The 19,495-nt window shown below is 36.0% G+C and overlaps 1 protein-coding gene across 1 annotated transcript in view; it reads right to left on the bottom strand.

Annotated features, from left to right (window-relative positions):
• LOC132756851 (uncharacterized) overlaps window positions 1-19,495 on the bottom strand; it is a gene marked incomplete at its 3' end in the record, with an annotated part of 136,027 nt that overhangs the window by 16,950 nt on the left and 99,582 nt on the right. Inside the window, 7 exon segments of the mRNA XM_060747998.1 lie at window positions 416-693; window positions 4,465-4,648; window positions 6,561-6,697; window positions 7,912-9,869; window positions 11,050-11,234; window positions 11,873-15,981; window positions 18,686-18,838. Coding sequence (XP_060603981.1) covers window positions 416-693; window positions 4,465-4,648; window positions 6,561-6,697; window positions 7,912-9,869; window positions 11,050-11,234; window positions 11,873-15,981; window positions 18,686-18,838 — 7,004 coding nt within the window.

Below are 19,495 nucleotides of genomic sequence, written 5' to 3'. Positions count from 1 at the left end.
AAATGTAGCAGACTTGGTTTATTTTAGTCGCTATATTAATGGAAAGCAAACTAATTAAAATTTAACATTTTAACAATGAAAATAAAATTTAAGTTATATCTGCCATTACATGTATGTTTTGATATAGTTTGATTTATATTTCATCAATTATCGAACCTTTAATATCATACAATTATGCAATATCATGAAAGATTGCCAATGGTTCTTAAGTGAAACAGTATGCCTGTCTTAAACAAGGAAAAAATTTGGTGTACCTATTCAAATGGTTTCATTAGAGAGTACTATCTATTTTTCCCTCTGGATATAAGACAATAATATTTCTAAACTTTTGAATCTATATCATTTAACCTACAAACTAACATCTGCATGAACGTATCAACATATCAAAGAACTAAACTACTTAAGAAAAACCTACCTGTGTTGGAAACACACATGCTTTTCTCATTGGATGAAAGTTGTTTACTGAATCAATGTCAATGTATACAGGGTAGCTAGCACAACTGAATGATCGATCTGCATGATCTACCCAAATATGACTGGTAACGTCCTCGCCTACAGTTGACTGCACCCACACAGTACCTGGTGATCCATGGTGTGTTGCCCCACTTCCACCTAAAGCTGACATTGTTCCGAGGAATCTCAAGTTCTCTCTAAGCATAACACATATTCTTCCACCTGATCCCCCTCCATTTCCTGATAAAATGATTTGGCAGATACAATATATATTAATGAGTCGCGTCAGGACAAAACCAACATAATGTGTTTGCGACCAGCATGGATCCAGACCAGCCTGCGCATCCGCGCAGTCTGATCAGAATCCATTCTGTTTGCTTACAAACCCTATAACAGGTAGAGAAACTGATAGCGAACAACATGGATCCTGATCAGACTGTAGGGATGCGCAGGCTGGTTTGGATCCATGCTGGTCGGAAACACATTATGTTGGTATTTTCATGGCGCAGCTCATTTGATGAAGTAAATTAATTTAACTACAATATTTGAAGCCAAAACAATATATAACATCAAATTTTTGAAGATGAAAAAATAAAAATCTCTAAATTCTGAAACAAAAACTATTGTAACCATTAATCTATGAAAAGGAAATAATATAACATCCAATCTAACAGCAACAACAACAGTATATAATATAACCACCAATCTTCTAAATACTTTCAAAATAACCTTCAAACTTTGAAGAAGAAATTATATAACCTGTAATATTCAAAATAACTCCAATATAACATCCAATCTTTGAAACAGAGATAAATTATGACCTCTTACATTTAAATGAGCAACAATATAGCCTATACACTTTGAAACAGAAACAACAAACTCTTTGAAGCAGAAATTATACAACTAAAATAATTGAAGCAGATACAAGACGTTGAAACTCCAATCTTTGAACTCTCAAATCTTTGATGCAGAAACAATATAACTTTTAACCTTGGAAGGACTTGGGATCAAAAAATCTTTTACCTTTGACTTTTTACAATGATTTATAAATTACATTTTTCTATAAATGTATTTTCAATATTTACAAAGAATAAATTGAAATATAAATATATTGATATAGTTTATATCTAAGTCATTGCCTTTCATTTAGCAAATATCATTCTTTCTCTTATAAGAACAAACAAGAGGGCCATGATGGCCCTGAGGTCGCTCACCTGTATTTTGGCCCCTGGAGCGGGGCTAGTTTAAACAAACTTGGTAGACACCCACAAAAAGATGTTTCCTGCAATCTAACATCTAGCTCACTAGAAGATGTTTCATGCTTAATATCTAAACTCTAGCTATTTGGGTTTTTTCAAAGAAGATTTTTTAAGTTTTTGCTATACACATATAAGGAAAATGGGTCAAAGACAGAAAAGGCCGGGTTGCATTTGTACACCAAATATCATGAGGCTGTGATGTTACGAAAAAAAATTTTCCATTGACCCATTAATGTCGAAAATTTAATTCTGTAGGTAAACAGGAAGTGGATTAGCTACACACCTAAAATCGAATCCCACAGTATGGGACCATGTGTCAATGCTGTATGCCAAATATCAAGAGGCTGTGATTAGTAGTTTCTGAGAAAAATGTTACGAAAATTTCCTACCATTGACCATTAATGTGAACAGGAAGTGGATGAGCTGCAGACTTGAAATCGAATCCCACAGTATGGGACCATGTGTCAATGCTGCATGCCAAATATCAAGAGGCTGTGATAAGTAGTTGCTGAGAAATCTGTTATGAAAATTTCCTACCATTGACCATTAATGTTGAAAAATCTAACTAATTTAACTAAGTGGATAAACAGGAAGTGGATGAGCGACAGACCTGAAATCCAATCCCACAGTATGGGACCATGTGTCAATGCTGTATGCCAAATATCAAGAGGCTGTGATAAGTAGTTGCTGAGAAAACTGTTACGAAAATTTCCTACCATTGACCATTAATGTCGAAAAATCTAACTAATTTAACTAAGTGGATAAACAGGAAGTGGATGAGCGACAGACCTGAAATCGAATCCCACGGTATGGGACCATGTGTTATTGCTGTATGCCAAATATCAAGAGGCTGTGATAAGTAGTAGCTGAGAAAACTGTTACGAAAATATTTTCCCCGCCCGCCCGCCGCCCGACATTCACCATACTTTAACCCGGATTTGCAGTTTTTACTATATGCATATAGGGAAAATCAATGACCCCCTGGGGCAGGGCCAATTTTGACCCCAGGGCTTTTATTTGAACAACCTTGGTAGACACTTATTAGAAGATGTTTCATGCTAAATATCTTAGCTCTAGCTCTATGGGTTCTTTAAAAGAAGATTTTTTAAGTTTTTACTATATGCATATAGGGAAAATCAATGACCCCCTGGGGCGGGGCCAATTTTGACCCCAGGGCTTTTATTTGATCAAACTTGGTAGACACTTATTAGAAGATGTTTCATGCTAAATATCTTAGCTCTAGCTCTATGGGTTCTTTAAAAGAAGATTTTTTAAGTTTTTACTATATGCATAAAGGGAAAATCAATGACCCCCGGGACGGGGCCAATTTTGACCCTAGGGCTTTTATTTGAACAAACTTTGTAGACACCCATTAGAACATGTTTCATGCTAAATATCTTAGCTATAGCTCTTTGGGTTCTTTAAAAGAAGATTTTTTAAGTTTTTACTATAATATGCATATAGGAATAATCAATGACCCCCTGGGGCGGGGCCAATTTTGACCCCAGGGCTTTTATTTGAACCAACTTGGTAGACACTTATTAGAAGATGTTTCATGCTAAATATCTTAGCTCTAGCTCTATGGGTTCTTTAAAAGAAGATTTTTTAAGTTTTTACTATATGCATATAGGGAATATCAATGACCCCCTGGGACGGGGCCAATTTTGACCCCAGGGCTTTTATTTGAACAAACTTGGTAGACACCCATTAGAACATGTTTCATGCTAAATATCTTAGCTCTAGCTCTTTGGGTTCTTTAAAAGAAGATTTTTTAAGTTTTTACTATATGCATATAGGAATAATCAATGACCCCCTGGGGCGGGGCCAATTTTGACCCCAGGGCTTTTATTTGAACAAACTTGGTAGACACTTATTAGAAGATGTTTCATGCTAAATATCTTAGCTCTAGCTCTATGGGTTCTTTAAAAGAAGATTTTTTAAGTTTTTACTATATGCATTTAGGGAAAATCAATGACCCCCTGGGGCGGGGCCAATTTTGACCCAAGGGCTTTTATTTGAACTTTGACCCAAGGGCTTTTATTTGAACAAACTTGGTAGACACTTATTAGAAGATGTTTCATGCTAGATATCTTAGCTCTAGCTCTATGGGTTCTTTAAAAGAAAATTTTTTAATTTTTTACTATATGCATATAGGGAAAATCAATGACCCCCAGGGCGGAGCCAATTTTGACCCAAGGGCTTTTATTTGAACAAACTTGGTAGACACTTACTAGATGATGTTTCATGCTAAATATCTTAGCTCTAGCTCCATGGGTTCTTTAAAAGAAGAATTTTTAAGTTTTTACTATATGTATATAGGGAAAATCAATGACCCCCTGGGGCGGGGCCAATTTTGACCCCAGGGCTTTTATTTGAACAAACTTGGTAGACACTTACTAGAAGATGTTTCATGCTAAATATCTAAGCTCCAGCTCTTTGGGTTTTATAAAAGAAGATATTTAAAGTTTTTTCTTTCGGTTGCCATGGCAACCAGAGTTCTGCATGGAATTAAACTCTTTGAACAATTTTTAAAGGTGACCACCAAAGGAACATTCCTGTGAAGTTTGGATGAAATTGGCTTAGTGGTTTATGAGGAGATGTCATTTAAAGTAAAAGCTTACGGACGGACGCCGGACGGACGCCGGACGAAAAGCGATCACAAAAGCTCACCCTGTCACTTTGTGACAGGTGAGCTAAAAAAACACAACAAAAACACCCATATATTTTTAGAAAACGACTGCAACAAACTTACCTATGTAGGTTTCATAATAATATGTTCCTCCATATGCCATTCCACCATGGCTAGTTATTGTTCCATGTCCAATAAGGGAACCTGTTGTGATCTTGCATGTACCACCACTACCACCTCCGCTCCTCACATTCCCACTTATACCAGATTCTCCATTCACAGCTATTGTACCATCAACAGTTGTTTGCTACAAGCAATAATGATCAAAATTATCTGCATGACAAACTAACACACATCTGAACCAAATGAAAAGGAATGTTAATGAAGCAAATTTCTGCCATAAACTAGAAAGAAATTTTGCAGATATGACTCCCTACCTAGGACCTATTGGGTTGAGTTCTACTGGGTATAAAACAAAATTGTTTCATATGGTACACAGTGGTTCAAAAATGCTACAAGCTTGTCTCACCATTACCCTTACATGTAATGTAATGTAAACAAGACCTGTATGACTGGACAGCTTTTGTTTAATTTTTCTCAGAGATTGACAGTAAGAAAAGCCCGGGCATGACTGTGTAAAAAATTAACAAAAGAGTTATTAGACCAGTGCTCATCAATAAAATGTAAATAATCTGGCACAATTAACATATTAGCATACAATCAAGATAAAAACCATTCTTCTTTACTGTCAGTGCACTTTATTTAAGGTTAACTCAGAAAGTTATTAAATAATGGTCTACAGTTTGAATTTTTTTTTAACTAATACCACCCTAAATGTTTTAAATTCAACTGTCCATCTTTGAATAAATAAAAACAACCCCCACTCATCATTTTAAGGAAATTTCACAATATGTACTGAATGAATAGCAAACATAAGAAACAATGATCAGACAACATGGATGTGCTGGTAGACACTGGTCTACACAGGTGTCCTAGACCGATTCAATTACTGCAAGAGTGCTTAAAGTTAACAAGCAATTATCATAGTATTGCAAGCAATTCATAAGTCCCCTACCGGTTAGAACCCCAGCAACATTCTGATGGGCCATTTGCCATTCAATTTTACCAGTGAATGAATGACATGAATGAACTTAAATCTTTTGAGTTCTAAGTTTGTCTATATCACAGTAATGTGTTAAGTTTCCATGCCTAGTAAGGAAATTATGTTTATACAACCTTGTCATATTATTACGATGTGGGATTTTAAAGTCAATCCTATAAGGAATGAAGAAGTTGGAGTGAAAATAGCAGTTTCTCAAAAAAAAATCTAAGTTCAAGGGGGACATAATTCTGGAAATAGTCTTGCTAGAGTATTTAACCTTCTCAAAAATGTTGAGTGATACTAAGAAACATATATATGAAGTTTGAAGTAGATACATTAGGAAATAAAGAAGTTATTTAAAAAAGACAACATTTTTTCCCCCTAAAAAAATCTAAGTTCAAGGGAGGTAATACTGATAATTTTTGTGCTAGAGTTATAAACCTTGTCACATATGATGCGGTTGATGACCAGAAACTTATATTTAAAGTTTGAAGTAAACACCTTAAGAAATAAAGAACATATAGTGAAAAAGCTGAAAATTTTTAATCAGAAATCTTGAAATTCAGGCTATTTGTTGCCATAGCAACCAGAATTTTTAACATAGGAAGAAAAGAAAAAGATGTGCATAATCTCCAGACTGCCATCTACCCATATTTCAAGTTTCATAAAAATATTTTCAGTACTTTTTGAGTTATCACTGGATCCAGTTTATGTGTAAAATTTGCCATATTTGAGACTATTTGTTGCCATAGCAACCAGAATTTTCAACATAGGAAGAAAAAAAAAAAGACGTGCATAATCTCCATACTGCCATCTATCTATATATCAAGTTTCATAAAAATATTTCAGTACTTTTTACGTTATCGCGGGATCCAGTTTTGTGGACGGACTGACTGACGGACTGACAGACAGACGGACAGATAGACGGATGGAGGGTAAACCTAAAGTCCCCTCCGGATAAACCGGTAGGGGACTAACAAGAGCACCGCTAGGCTGAGCATTTTATGCCCGAACGTGATTTTTACTTTGAATATTGTGGGCCAAATGGAACTTAAGTTATGCCCCGGAAACTGTGTAATAGTGACCTTGACCTTTGACCTTGTGACTTAATACTTACAGTTCCAACAATGATGTCTATGTAACTGCCTCCAGCTCCCCCATTAGAACCACCACCACCACTTCCATACTGTATATCTGAACAATCTGTGTGACCATACGCCTCACCACCTACTGCTCCATTATAGCTATTGCCACCTGAAATTTAATGTACAATATTTGTTCCATGTTACATACATCAGTGATTAAATGTTCCTTGTTTTACATATCGGTGACATGTTCAATTGTTCAATATATTAGTGAATTGTTCCATTAACTTAATACATGATTGATGGTTTCAATGATTTATACACAGTAACTATTATTCAATATATCAGAGTTTTGTTCCATGCTTCATACATCAGTGACTTGTTCAATATATCTGTATTTTGTTCCATGTTTAATATATCAGTGCTTTGATACCTGTTAAATATATCAGTGCTTAGTTACATGTTTAATATATCAGTGCTTAGTTACATGTTTAATACATTTATATCAGTGATTTATTACATGTTTAATATATCAATGCTTAGTTAAATGTTTAATATATCAGTGCTTAGTTACATTTTTAATATATCAGTGCTCAAAAATTACATGTTTAATATATCAGTGCTTAGTTACATGTTTAAAATATCAGTGATAATTATATTTTGAATATATATCAATGCTTTGTTACATGTTTAATATATCAGTGCTTAGTTACATTTTTGATATATCAGTGCTTAGTTACATGTTTAAAATATCAGTGCCTAGTTACATGTTATATATATCAGTGATTTGTTACATGTTTAAAATATCAGTGCTTTGTTACATTTTTAATATATCACTGCTTTGTTAAATGCTTACTATATCAGTGGTTAGTTACATTTTAAATTTATTAGTGCTTAGATACATTTTTTAATATATCAGTACTTAATTACATGTTTAATATATCAGTGCTTAATTACTTGTTAATATATCTGTGGTTTGTTACATTTTATTGTATCAGTGGTTTGTTACATGCTGAACATAATTATAACAGTGATTTGTTACAGTCATGTTTAAATTGTACACTCTTAATTATCCTTTTGTAATCATAATTAATACCCATTGATTCCATGGGAAAGTAAAATGATTACTGATCCTAAGTACGTAAACATATTTTGATTTCATATTAAAGAAAATTAGAAATATGCAAGGTATAGTTATATGAAAATATTGACTTTTTATATTCAAATTGCCAACCTGCTATATTAAGGAATAAAATCTAAATTTTGAAATTTGATTAATCTAATTTCCAAATAATTATATGAGCTTACTGAGAAAATCTGACTTACCAATACCGAAATGATATAAGTAAACAATTAAAATAAATGATACACAAGAACACTAACCTCTGCTAGCTAATGCCCCGCCACTTGCATCATGGGAGCTGGAAGAGCCAGCACCAGGCCCTTCCTCTAGCAGATAGCCTTGTTCTGATCCATCGACTGAACCTCCGTACTCTACATCTAGATATGCAGTTTCAATGGTTATTTGGAAAGAGTTTGCAGCAAGTAATCCACCATTTCTGACTGTGAAATGACCTGACTTGATAATTGGGTGGCTTGGATTCATATCCACTGTGAATATTCCAAGGTTGTTCACAGAAATTGTTGGAATATTAACTACACCGGTATTATGTGAACCAATTTTTCCCAGTTTAAAGCTGTCTAAAGAAACTGTGGATGCATCCTTGTCCATAACAAATTCAGCATTCCTTTCTATAAATAGCTCCTCCACACCAACCATTGCTCCTCCAAGAATAGTTTTCTCTGTTAACATGACAACTGTCGAGGGAAGAACAATTTCACCATCTGGGTCAACATGGAAGCCGCAAGGAGCATCCAAATAGGTGTGTGTTGATTCAACAAAATTTATTATCACTTGTTGCATGCTTTGAACCCTAATCATTCCTTTCTTATTGCCAGTCAACTCATGAATAATGACAGTGACTGCTTCTGCAGACTCTGGATGGTAAAAATGTACATAGCTGTTGCCCTCCACTTGTAACTCCTCAAACTCATAATAATCACTGTCTGATTCCATAACAACAGCTGGATTTGGCGTTATAAGATCACCATTTTCTACAGTTAACTTCCTATGTTCGGGTTCCACGATAGTTTTATTCAATCTTGGATTATATTTCAGCTCTCTGTATTGTGGGCCTCTTGCAGACTCGAACTTGTATATAGTTCCAGGACCACCATCACATTGTGCTACATTGTTACCACTGTAACCTCCATGAGAAAGGTACTCTCCTACAAACAAGTTCTCACTGTCTATATGTGCGGCAATTCTTCCACCACTTCCACCACAGCCAGTCCCACTCCCATCGCCACCAGAGACATCTAATACTCCACGACCTGACATGTCATAAGCCTTTATAAAAATAGAACCACCACTTCCGCCTCCTCCAATTCCAGAACTGTCAGCACCATAAGCATCAACATATCCGTCAATATGCAGAGATTTACCGATTGTAAAATTGACAAAACCACCACCAGGTCCACCGTCAGTCCCACCTCCACCACTACCAAGATGATTAGGATCAAACGCAGAACCATAAGAGGAGGTATCATCTGCTCCGCCGCCTACACCTCCGTAACTGCCACCATTGTAGCCTGTTCCTTTACCATCACCTAACTCAGCTCCATGGCCCTTACCCTCTAGACTAAATTTACTTGATGTTTCCATATCTACATCTCCAGCAACAATGAAACCATGATTCATATAGACTGTGCTTCCGTATTTCATTTCCAGAAAAGCTGCACCAATTATAAAGTCAGTTGTTATTTTCGTAAATTCTAAGATACCATCCATCTTGACATTAATTGTTGGCAATTCAAAGTTTCCGCCTTCAGTTATATCTACAAACTCACCATTTTCTATCTGAGCTGTTTGAGCAGTACTTGATACAATAAGATTACAGTTGTCTTCCACATATAAGTGATGTATACCTATAAGTAATCCATCTAAAGTAGTGTTGGTCCCCTGGAAATGACTCTCGGTTGGCATGACAAGTTTTGCTCCATAGTCTATGATATAACTAACAGGTGCTTCTGTGACATTAGTCTCGGATTCTACATACTCTACATAAACAATCTGGTGTGTTCTAAGATGGACTTGGCCAGTTCTATCTCCATAGAATTTGTGCACGATCACAGTAACAGTTGAGTCAGTTGGATGGTAAAACAAAACTCGAGCATTGCCATCAACTTGCGTCTCGTTGAATTCATACAGTGTTGTCTCTTCTTCCATTATCATTGTTGCTACAGGCGACAGAATGCCTTTGTTGTCCATGTGAATATACCTTAAATAGACATACATTTATTCATTTACCTGTTTATATTCTACTATATTTCATGTTTGCATTAGTAACATAAAAAAAGCTAAATTACACTCATTTAAGTGTGTTCCAAAATGATCATGTTGATGATGTTACGCACAGCTGAATTTATAGGATAAATTCAATAATGTATTAAACAGAGCTGTTGATAGGACAGTGTGCTAGACTATTCTTAGTGCTCAAAAGAAAAGCATAATGTAAATTTTCTAAGTTCATAAAGGGTCATAATTCTGTCATAATGCATGTTAGAGTTATGAGCCTTGGTCAGTGACATCCTCCTAAGCTCTGATATTTATGTGTAGAGTTTCTGTACTTTCACAGGTACCTACTAACATGCAAAACCTTAACCTAAGTATGCCCAACCTTAACCTAAGTGTGACACTCAACGCCTAGGTGATTACAACAGCTCCACCTATTCTTAAAAAACTTGAGCTTATGAAATTGTTTAAGTAGTATCTTGATCATTAAATTGTATTTGGCTCACATGGATGTTATTAGAGAGGATCAAGCTGGGCACTTCCATGCCTAGTGAGATCCTTTCTTAGTAAAATCCATTTGAGTCAAAGGTTCAAGATCTAGATGATCTTAAAATAGTTCTATTTGTATTACGCCTACTAATTTGGTTCAGTGCTTGAATCTGCATCAGAATACTGAAATAAACAGTTGAGCGGCCTAATGCATTCCTGCCTAAGTGATTAAGTATTTTTGTCATATCATATTTTGTCATAATATTCAGCAAATTAAAGCAGTTCTTATCAAGTATGTATAAGTAACTTTGAGCCACAGTGTATCAGTAATATGTAAGAAAACTGTTTAGTACTAATTTAATTAGTTCTTAGTTATTATTTTAGTATTACAGTTGTAGAACTTCAGTACTGATTTATTTATTATTATACAACCCATACTTGACAGGAGCTGGGACAAAAAATATCAGGGACAAGCAACTTGCACTTTCTTATTAGTCACTATGTTGGTTTCCCATTGAAATTGACTAACCGATAAGCGCAGTGTTTAAATGCTGTAATTATGGTACATGCCAGATCTTTTCCGATTGAAATTTTCGGTGATTTCGGATATTTTTTGTACCAGAAAGAAGAAACACATTTATTTTTTTCTATGACAATATTTCAGTAATGTTTGTTACCTGTGGTCAACTTCAAAATATTTTATATCAGAGTCCTTTTTGTACTTGACAATTCTGTATTCAAGAGGCCTTTTGTTGTTCTTCACAAAAGTAGTCCCGGCAGCGGCAGCATGACTATGAAAGGTACTGTTGTCCCCGCTCACACCACCTTGGTTGATGAATGTACCACCAAATGTATATCGCCACTGAAAATCAAGGTAAACATAATACGATATATATCTAATTTTATAGCAGCATCATATAAATAGTCAACAATTAAACATAAAAAATTATATCATGGTTACTTACTGTCTTATCAAAAATAATTCAAAACTTAGTTTTATTTCCCTCCATAACTTAATTCATTTCTTGTAATTTGTAATGGGCTTGCTCTATATAAAATGTTGGACAGTTCATTCATTAGTATTTAAAAAAAAAATATATAAAAGATTTCTAACTTGATCAGCAAACAGTTATAAGTCTTGTTCAACATTTCATAAATAAGCAGGTACATGTATGCCTGTCCTTACATTAGCTGCATATTTTATGATCAACACTTAGCATCATAAATGTTTTAAAAATTGTCTGCATATTAAAAATGATACAAAATAAAAATCTATGCTCAGAATGGATTATACACTGATTGCTGAACAATAATTGTAAATTGTAAGTGTTATTGAGTTTGCATCTAAAAGTCTGCAATATTTCTACAATGTACCAGTGGAAGTTTCAAAGTTGTTGTTAAATTACACATCATGTTGAAAAATTCTTAAATTTCAGAAAAATCTTAATACAACAAGTTGGTGGGATTGCCATAACAAAAGGAATATAGAATAAATATTACCTCACAATGAATAGCTGCTCTTCCGCCTGCACCCCCACCTCCGAGACCTGTACCGTTGCCACCAGCTGTATCAATGATGCCATGTCCCGTAAAATTCATTGATTCAATAAGCAAAGAGCCACCACTCCCGCCTCCAGCATTTAGTCCTTCTCCATTTGTTCCTTGTAGTGCTAGGGTACCCATAAGTTCAAAGTAATGGCTTGTGATCCAATGTAGCACACCTCCACCTTTGCCACCTGTGCCAGATCCATCCCCACCGCCACTACCAAAGTCAGATGGTGCAAAAGCACTTCCGTAGGGCAAAGGTGCCTGTGTTGGATCAGACCCACCACCATACCCACCAAAGCCTGCTCCATAACCAATGTCATATTCATCAGTAAAGCCAGCCCCAGGACCTTTTTGCGATTCATATCCGTGTCCATTTAAATGAAATATTCCCTCACTCTCAATCCATGAGTATGTGCTATTTATTCTAGCTCTGTTCATGTATAAATTACCCTGATATTTAACCTTTATTTCACTTGTCCCAATTGTTACATAGTCTTCCATGGTAATATCCAAGAAACCTGCATTACCATTTCTTTTTATATGAAGTTGGTCCCAAGAGAAACTGCCAGGCTCTGTTTCATCAAAGTAATCACCATTCAAAAGACTTGCCGTGTTACCAGTACTCATGAATTCTACCCATGCACCATCTTCAATGTAAAGATTACTTACTCCAGTCATTTTGCCAGCAAAAGTGGTGTTTGTTCCATGCAAATGTAATTCAGATGGAAATATGACCTCAGCCCCGTCATCAATGATATAACTGACAGGAGCTTCTGTTTTGTTTGAAACAGATTCAACATATTCTACCCAAATTTTCTGTTTCTCTCTGATGTGCACAGTCCCTGATTTGTCGCCAAGAAATTTATGAATAATCACTTCAATATTTTCAATATCATCAGGATGGTAGAACCAGACATAAGTAGAACGGCTTATATCCATTTCATCAAATTCATACAGAATTCTCCCAGGGTCCTGAATAACTGTCGGAGCAGGACTGTATTTAAATTCATTATTGGAGTGAATAACATGATGATCGACATCCATAAATGTTGTATTATGTACAGGATCAAACTTTTTCTCTCTATATTCAAGTTCTCTTAAATTCTCCTCAATAAACGTTGTACCAGACGCACCTGCATGTTTTCCATCTTTCAGGTTTTCACCAAAACCATCCCCACCATAGTTGTGATATTTTCCACCATACGAGTACCTTAACCTACAATTTATAGCAATTCTACCTCCAGAACCTCCATATCCATTTGCAGCAGCATCTCCACCAATAACTGCCATAATTCCATGGCCAGTAACATTTAGAGCATTCATGAGGACACTTCCACCACTCCCTCCACCTGCATTACCTTCACTGCCATCTGTTCCTGAAAGACTCAGTAAACCATTAATTTCAATAAGGTCGGCAACATTCCATTCTAAGTACCCTCCACCTGAACCTCCCACACCATTTCCATTTCCACCACCGCTACCTGGTTCGAGAGGCCAATAAATTGAGTTGTATGGTATTCCACCAAACTCCAGTGCGGGTCCTCCTCCATATCCACCGTGACCAGCTCCAACCCCTGTTATACCATCCTCTAAAGTGAATCCTGCACCAAAACCTTCTTCTGGGCCAAAACCAACACCATCCATATTCATTTCACCTTGACTTTCCAAATGTGCATAACTTGAATCTATTTGAACAAAGTTCAATCGCAGTAGTGCTAAATATTTCACATACATTTCTGAAACACTTATAACACAAAGCCCAGTTATATCTCTGAATTCAGCTATTGCCCCAGCCATTATTCTAAGAATAGAAAATGTGAAATTTCCGTACCCAGTTACCATAACATATTCTCTGTTTTCAATAAGTGCAGTTCTTCCAGTGGACATGAAAAGACTTGAGCCACCCCTAACCATCATTTCTGTTACACCTGTGACTAAACCAGCAATAACTGTTCTTGAGCCAAGTAAATTTGTTGTTGTTGGCATGAAAATCTCTGATCCATTGTCAACTCTAAAACTACAAGGAGCAACTGTCTCATTAGATTGAGATTCAACAACTTCAACATAGAGTCTTTGTCGATCTCTAACTCTAAAAACACCAGTTCTATCACCATGGAAAAGATGAATTTTTACCTCAACATCCCATTTTGTTTCATCATCAAGCTCTGTTGGATAGTCAACCCAAATGTTAGCATGGCCTTTCAATTCTGCTTCATCAAATTCATATGCTTTTTCATTTTCAAACAGAGATGTATAGAGCCAGGGTTCGTTATGATCAACATACAAATGCTTATCAATATCATGATTATTAACCTCTAGTCTCCTATGAGTAGCTGTAATTATCTCTTCACCTGTTATATCATCATATTTAACATCTGCATACTGAGGGCCTCGATCATTTTCTTGAAGGTAAACAGTTCCAGCTGCCCCAGATGGCAACAGTCCCAGTCCAAATCCTCCCATGACATGTAGATGGCCAATGTAGCGATTTGAGAAGTCAATATGAATTGCAATCCTCCCTCCAGACCCACCACCTCCATCACCACTGCCATTACCTCCATGACAATCCACCAGTCCAAATCCAGTAAAATTTGTTGTGTGTATAAAAAGACCTCCACCACTTCCACCACCACAGTTTAATCCTTGCCCTGACTGACCTTCAAGAGTCACTTCACCATCAATCCAGAGAGTTTCGCCAATATTCCATCGTAAATAACCACCACCTTTTCCGCCACAAAAAGAGCCATCATCATTTTTTCCTCCACCTCCACTACCTGGATACTCAGGTTTGTATGTAGAATCATATGGCATTCCTCCCTTTTCTGGTTCAGGAGCACCACCATGCCCTCCATGGGCTGCACCATAACCATAAAGTACATAAGTGAAACCAGCTCCATACCCGTAACCTCCTTCATAACCTTGGAAATCGATATCAAGAACAGCAAGACTTTCAACTACAGCATTACTTGAATTTATTGTTCCTGCATTCATATACATAAGTCCTTCATATTTCAAGCTCAGTTTTATCAGATTTAATGTAAGATCCGTTCCATCTTTTTCAGTGAATATAATCACTGAGCCCCTTTGTATGGTCAGATGACTAAAGTTAATGTTGCTTGGGTCAGATAGGTGGACATATTCTCCTGCTTCAATAAGAGCAGTCCGGGCAGTTGAGGTGAATAAACAAGTTGCTCCTTCAGCTATTGTAAGATTCTGTACCATTGTAAGCAATCCACTAAACTCTGACCTTGATCCATAAATAAATGTGGTTGAGGGTAGAATGACCTCTGCACCACTTTCAATTTTGAAACTGACAGGTGCTACTGTATATCCAAGAGTTGACTCAATATATTCTACATACACTTTCTGTCTGCCTTTGGCATGCATAAGACCTGTTCTGTCACCATTGAATAAATGAACAACAAGCTCTGAGTCATCACCTCCAATCCATAAAACTACATGATTGTTAGCTTCAATCTCTTCAAATTCAAATGTGTAAGGTGTGCTGCCCTCATCACGCATAATCATTGTACCAAGAACATGGTTTCTGTTGTCGTTATCTAATAACAAGTAGGTGTAACCATCTAAATAAGTTGTAACTCCATCAATAACTACAACCTCCTTTTTGTCTAAACCAATCGAGTTTGAATCAGTTGTGTAAACAGTTCCAGCCGCTCCATTCCTTGTTTCATCAGTGTCTGGTACTCCGTCCCCAGAAAACCCTCCAAATGCTTGGTAGTCTCCACTGTATTCCTTAAACCACTGTACATGTATGGCAATTCTTCCCCCTGCTCCACCATAACCAAGGTCAAACCCATTTCCGCCGGTAGCTTCCACAAGTCCATGTCCTGAAAAGTTTTGAGTCACTACATATACACTTCCGCCACTACCACCTCCACTGTTTGAGCCTTGTGCTGACCCTCCTTGTGTCTCTATGTTACCATCAAGATGAAAGCCACGAGAAACCTCTACATTTATGCGACCACCGCCACTTCCTGGTTCACTTCCACCACCTTTACATCCAGTGTGATGTGGCTTTATGTATGATCCATATGGTTCTCCTAAAACATGAAATATGATATTACACTACATCACTGCAATTACTTATTTCATTTTGTAACAATTACAATAATACAAGTCCTAAAGATTTAAAAAATTTATATATATTGAGGGAAGATCACAAAACTGTAAAACATTTTATATAGGGTAAAGAAAGACATGTGAAATATATGATACAAATACATATGAAATATGTTATATTTGTACATGAGAGACAATTGTTAAATATGTTAAAGGGAGACACAGGCAAAATTTTCATTTCTTCATTTTGAATTTTTCATAAATCATTCCATAAATGTCCTGAAAATTAGTACACTATGCAGTCACAGGAACAAAACTTTTCTCTGTATAAGGAATAAAATGGTCGTTTACGAACATCACCAATGTGGGTCAGGTTAGAGCCTTAAGATTTCAAACAAGAGGGCCATGATGGCCCTAGATCGCTCACCTGACTTATCAAACTCATCCAAACAATTACCTAGACAAGCATTCTGACCAAGTCTCATGACAGGTGAGTCAAAAATGTGACCACTACAGTGTTAACAAGGATTATCCATATTTGAGCAGTGCGACCTAGTTTTTTACCCAGGTGACACATATTCAAACTTGACCTAGAAATCATCAAAACAAACTTTCAAACCAATTTCCAGGATACTTGGATCAAAACAGTAGCAACTACAGTGTTAACAAGATTTTTCTATTTTTAGCTCCGGTGACCTAGTTTCACATGTGATTTCGAACTCCTCCAAGCAATTACCTAGACAAGCATCCTGACCAAGTTTGATGATAATTGAGTCGAAAATGTGACCACTAGAATGTTAGAATGAACAGAATATTTGGATCACAACAGTTAAGAGGGTTAACAAGATTTTTCTATTTTTAGCTCCTGTGACCTAGTTTTTCATCCGAGATGACCCATGTTCGATTTATTCCCAGCAATGACCTAAAAGACAAGTTTCCTGACCAAGTTTGATGACAATTGAGTCAAAATTGTGACCACTAGAGTGTTAACAAGGTTTTTCTATTTTTAGCTCCTGTGACCTAGTTTTTCATCCGAGATGACCCATGTTCAAACTCATCCGAGCTATCACCTAGACAAGCATTTTGACCAAGTTTGATGATGATTGATGCAAAAATGTGACCGCTAGGGTGTTAACAAGGTTTTTCTATTATTAGCTCCGGTGACCTAGTTTCTCATCCGAGATGACCCATGTTCGAACTCATCCGAGCTATCAACTAGATAAGCATCCTGACCAAGTTTGATGATGATTGAGGCAAAATTGTGACCTCTAGAGTGTTAACATGGTTTTTCTATTTTTAGCTCTGGTGACCTAGTTTTTCATCCGAGATGACCCATGTTCGAACTCATTTGAGCTTTCACTTAGACAAGCATCTTGACCAAGTTTGATGATGACTGATGCAAAAATGTGACTGCTAGAGTGTTAACAAGGTTTTTCTATTTTTAGCTCCGGTGACCTACTTTTTCATCCGAGATGACCCATGTTCGAACTCATCTCAGCTATCAACTAGATAAGCATCCTGACCAAGTTTGATGATGATTGATGCAAAAATGTGACCGCTAGAGTGTTAACAAGGTTTTTCTATTTTTAGCTCCGGTGACCTACTTTTTCATCCGAGATGACCCATGTTCGAACTCATCCGAGCTATCACCTAGACAAACATCCTGACCAAGTTTGATGATGATTGATGCAAAAATGTGACCGCTAGAGTGTTAACAAGGTTTTTCTATTTTTAGCTCCGGTGACCTACTTTTTCATCCGAGATGACCCATGTTAGAACTCATCCGAGCTATCACCTAGACAAACATCCTGACCAAGTTTGATGATGATTGAGGCAAAAATGTGACCTCTAGAGTGTTAACAAGGTTTTTCTATTTTTAGCTCTTGTGACCTAGTTTCTCATCCGAGATGACCCATGTTCGAACTCATCCGAGCTATCAACTAGATAAGCATCCTGACCAAGTTTGATGATGATTGAGGCAAAAATGTGACCGCTAGAGTGTTAACAACTAAATGTGAACGGACGACGGACAATCATCGATCCTAAAAGCTCACCCTGAGCATGCTCAGGTGAGCTAAAAAGTTATCACAGTGAACTCTAGAAATGTTAAAGAACATGTCAAATGAATGATTTAGACTTGTTTCAATCATGCAATATCCTAAATACTTCCAAGGTTTGTAAAAGCCACATGACTTGTTTATAAACTACTCTGTGATTCTATTTGAGTCTAAATTTTGTTCAACATATAAAGATATTTTTCTGCTTCAAACCCAAAATGTATGCATGAATTTATAAAGAAATTCATGCTATAATTTTAGTGTGATTTGAGTAATAAAGATTATTTTGATATTTTTATCATTCATTTGCCTAAGTATCCCTTTAATAATGTACATGACAGATATGTTAAATATGCTACCTTTGTACATGGAAGACATAAACTATAATGTTTTATAGGTATATAAATGGCATATAAAAAATACTATTTTATAATAATATTATATGAAAGACAAAAAACTATAAGTTATATGTAAATGCAAAAAGACAGAAGACAAATCCACTTATATATACATAACAGAACAGTAGAATATGTCATCCTTATTAAGAGAGTGTCAAAAACCATGTAAATATCTTTTAATAAATGCTTTACTATTAATAAAGTTTAATGTACATGTACATGTATCTTACCTGATGTGAAGTCGTCATAATTTGAGCCACCCCCAAAGCCGCCATGACCTCCACCTATACCTACATCTATCACTACTGTACTGTTGTCTATCAGTTCTGTGTGAGTTATCACTCCTCCTTGACCTGTCATAATATCACCGTCCCCACCACGACCTTAAATAAACAGGAGTACCACATGTGGTGTTCACGCTTGTCTGTTATAGGCACATGATGCCAAAGAAATGATATTTCAATTTTTTTTCTCTAGAGGGGTCAAAAAGTGTAAATTTATGTTTTAATAATGGATTAAAAGCATTTGAGATGCTTTACACCAAAAGTAATCATGTTCAATGCTAAAACATTTTACGTAAATGTAGTAAAACACAAACAAAATGGTATTTTGACCTCTATACTAAATACTAAATCACTTTAAATGTACAAATTGAAGAAATGCACAAAAAGCATAGTGGTTCAGCTGCTATATGACCCTTTATTACTTTTTCTGATTACTAACACAAAAATAACAAGATTTTGAAAAATGAAAATATTATTATCAATAGCGCTAAATGAGCCTTTAAGGGTCATGCCCATAATAATCTATTTCTATGAATATTTTAAGTTAATATGGGACATAACTCAAAAAAGAGCAAGTGTTCAAAATGTATGTCACTTTCACTACATGTGTTTAAGAAATTACATGTCAGTCATTTTCATTGTAAGTGTTCAAAAGGTTAAAGGCCTGTTTTTTCATTACAAGTAATGAAGTATTCAAAATGTTAGAAGTCTGTCATTTTCACTATATGTGTTCTAAAAGTTACAGGTCTGTCATTT

The sequence above is a fragment of the Ruditapes philippinarum genome, unplaced genomic scaffold (assembly GCF_026571515.1).
Source record: "Ruditapes philippinarum isolate M1 unplaced genomic scaffold, ASM2657151v2 ctg1563_1_1_1_1, whole genome shotgun sequence".
Classification (NCBI taxonomy): Eukaryota; Metazoa; Mollusca; class Bivalvia; order Venerida; family Veneridae; genus Ruditapes; species Ruditapes philippinarum.
This window is presented reverse-complemented; position numbering and strand designations above follow the sequence as displayed.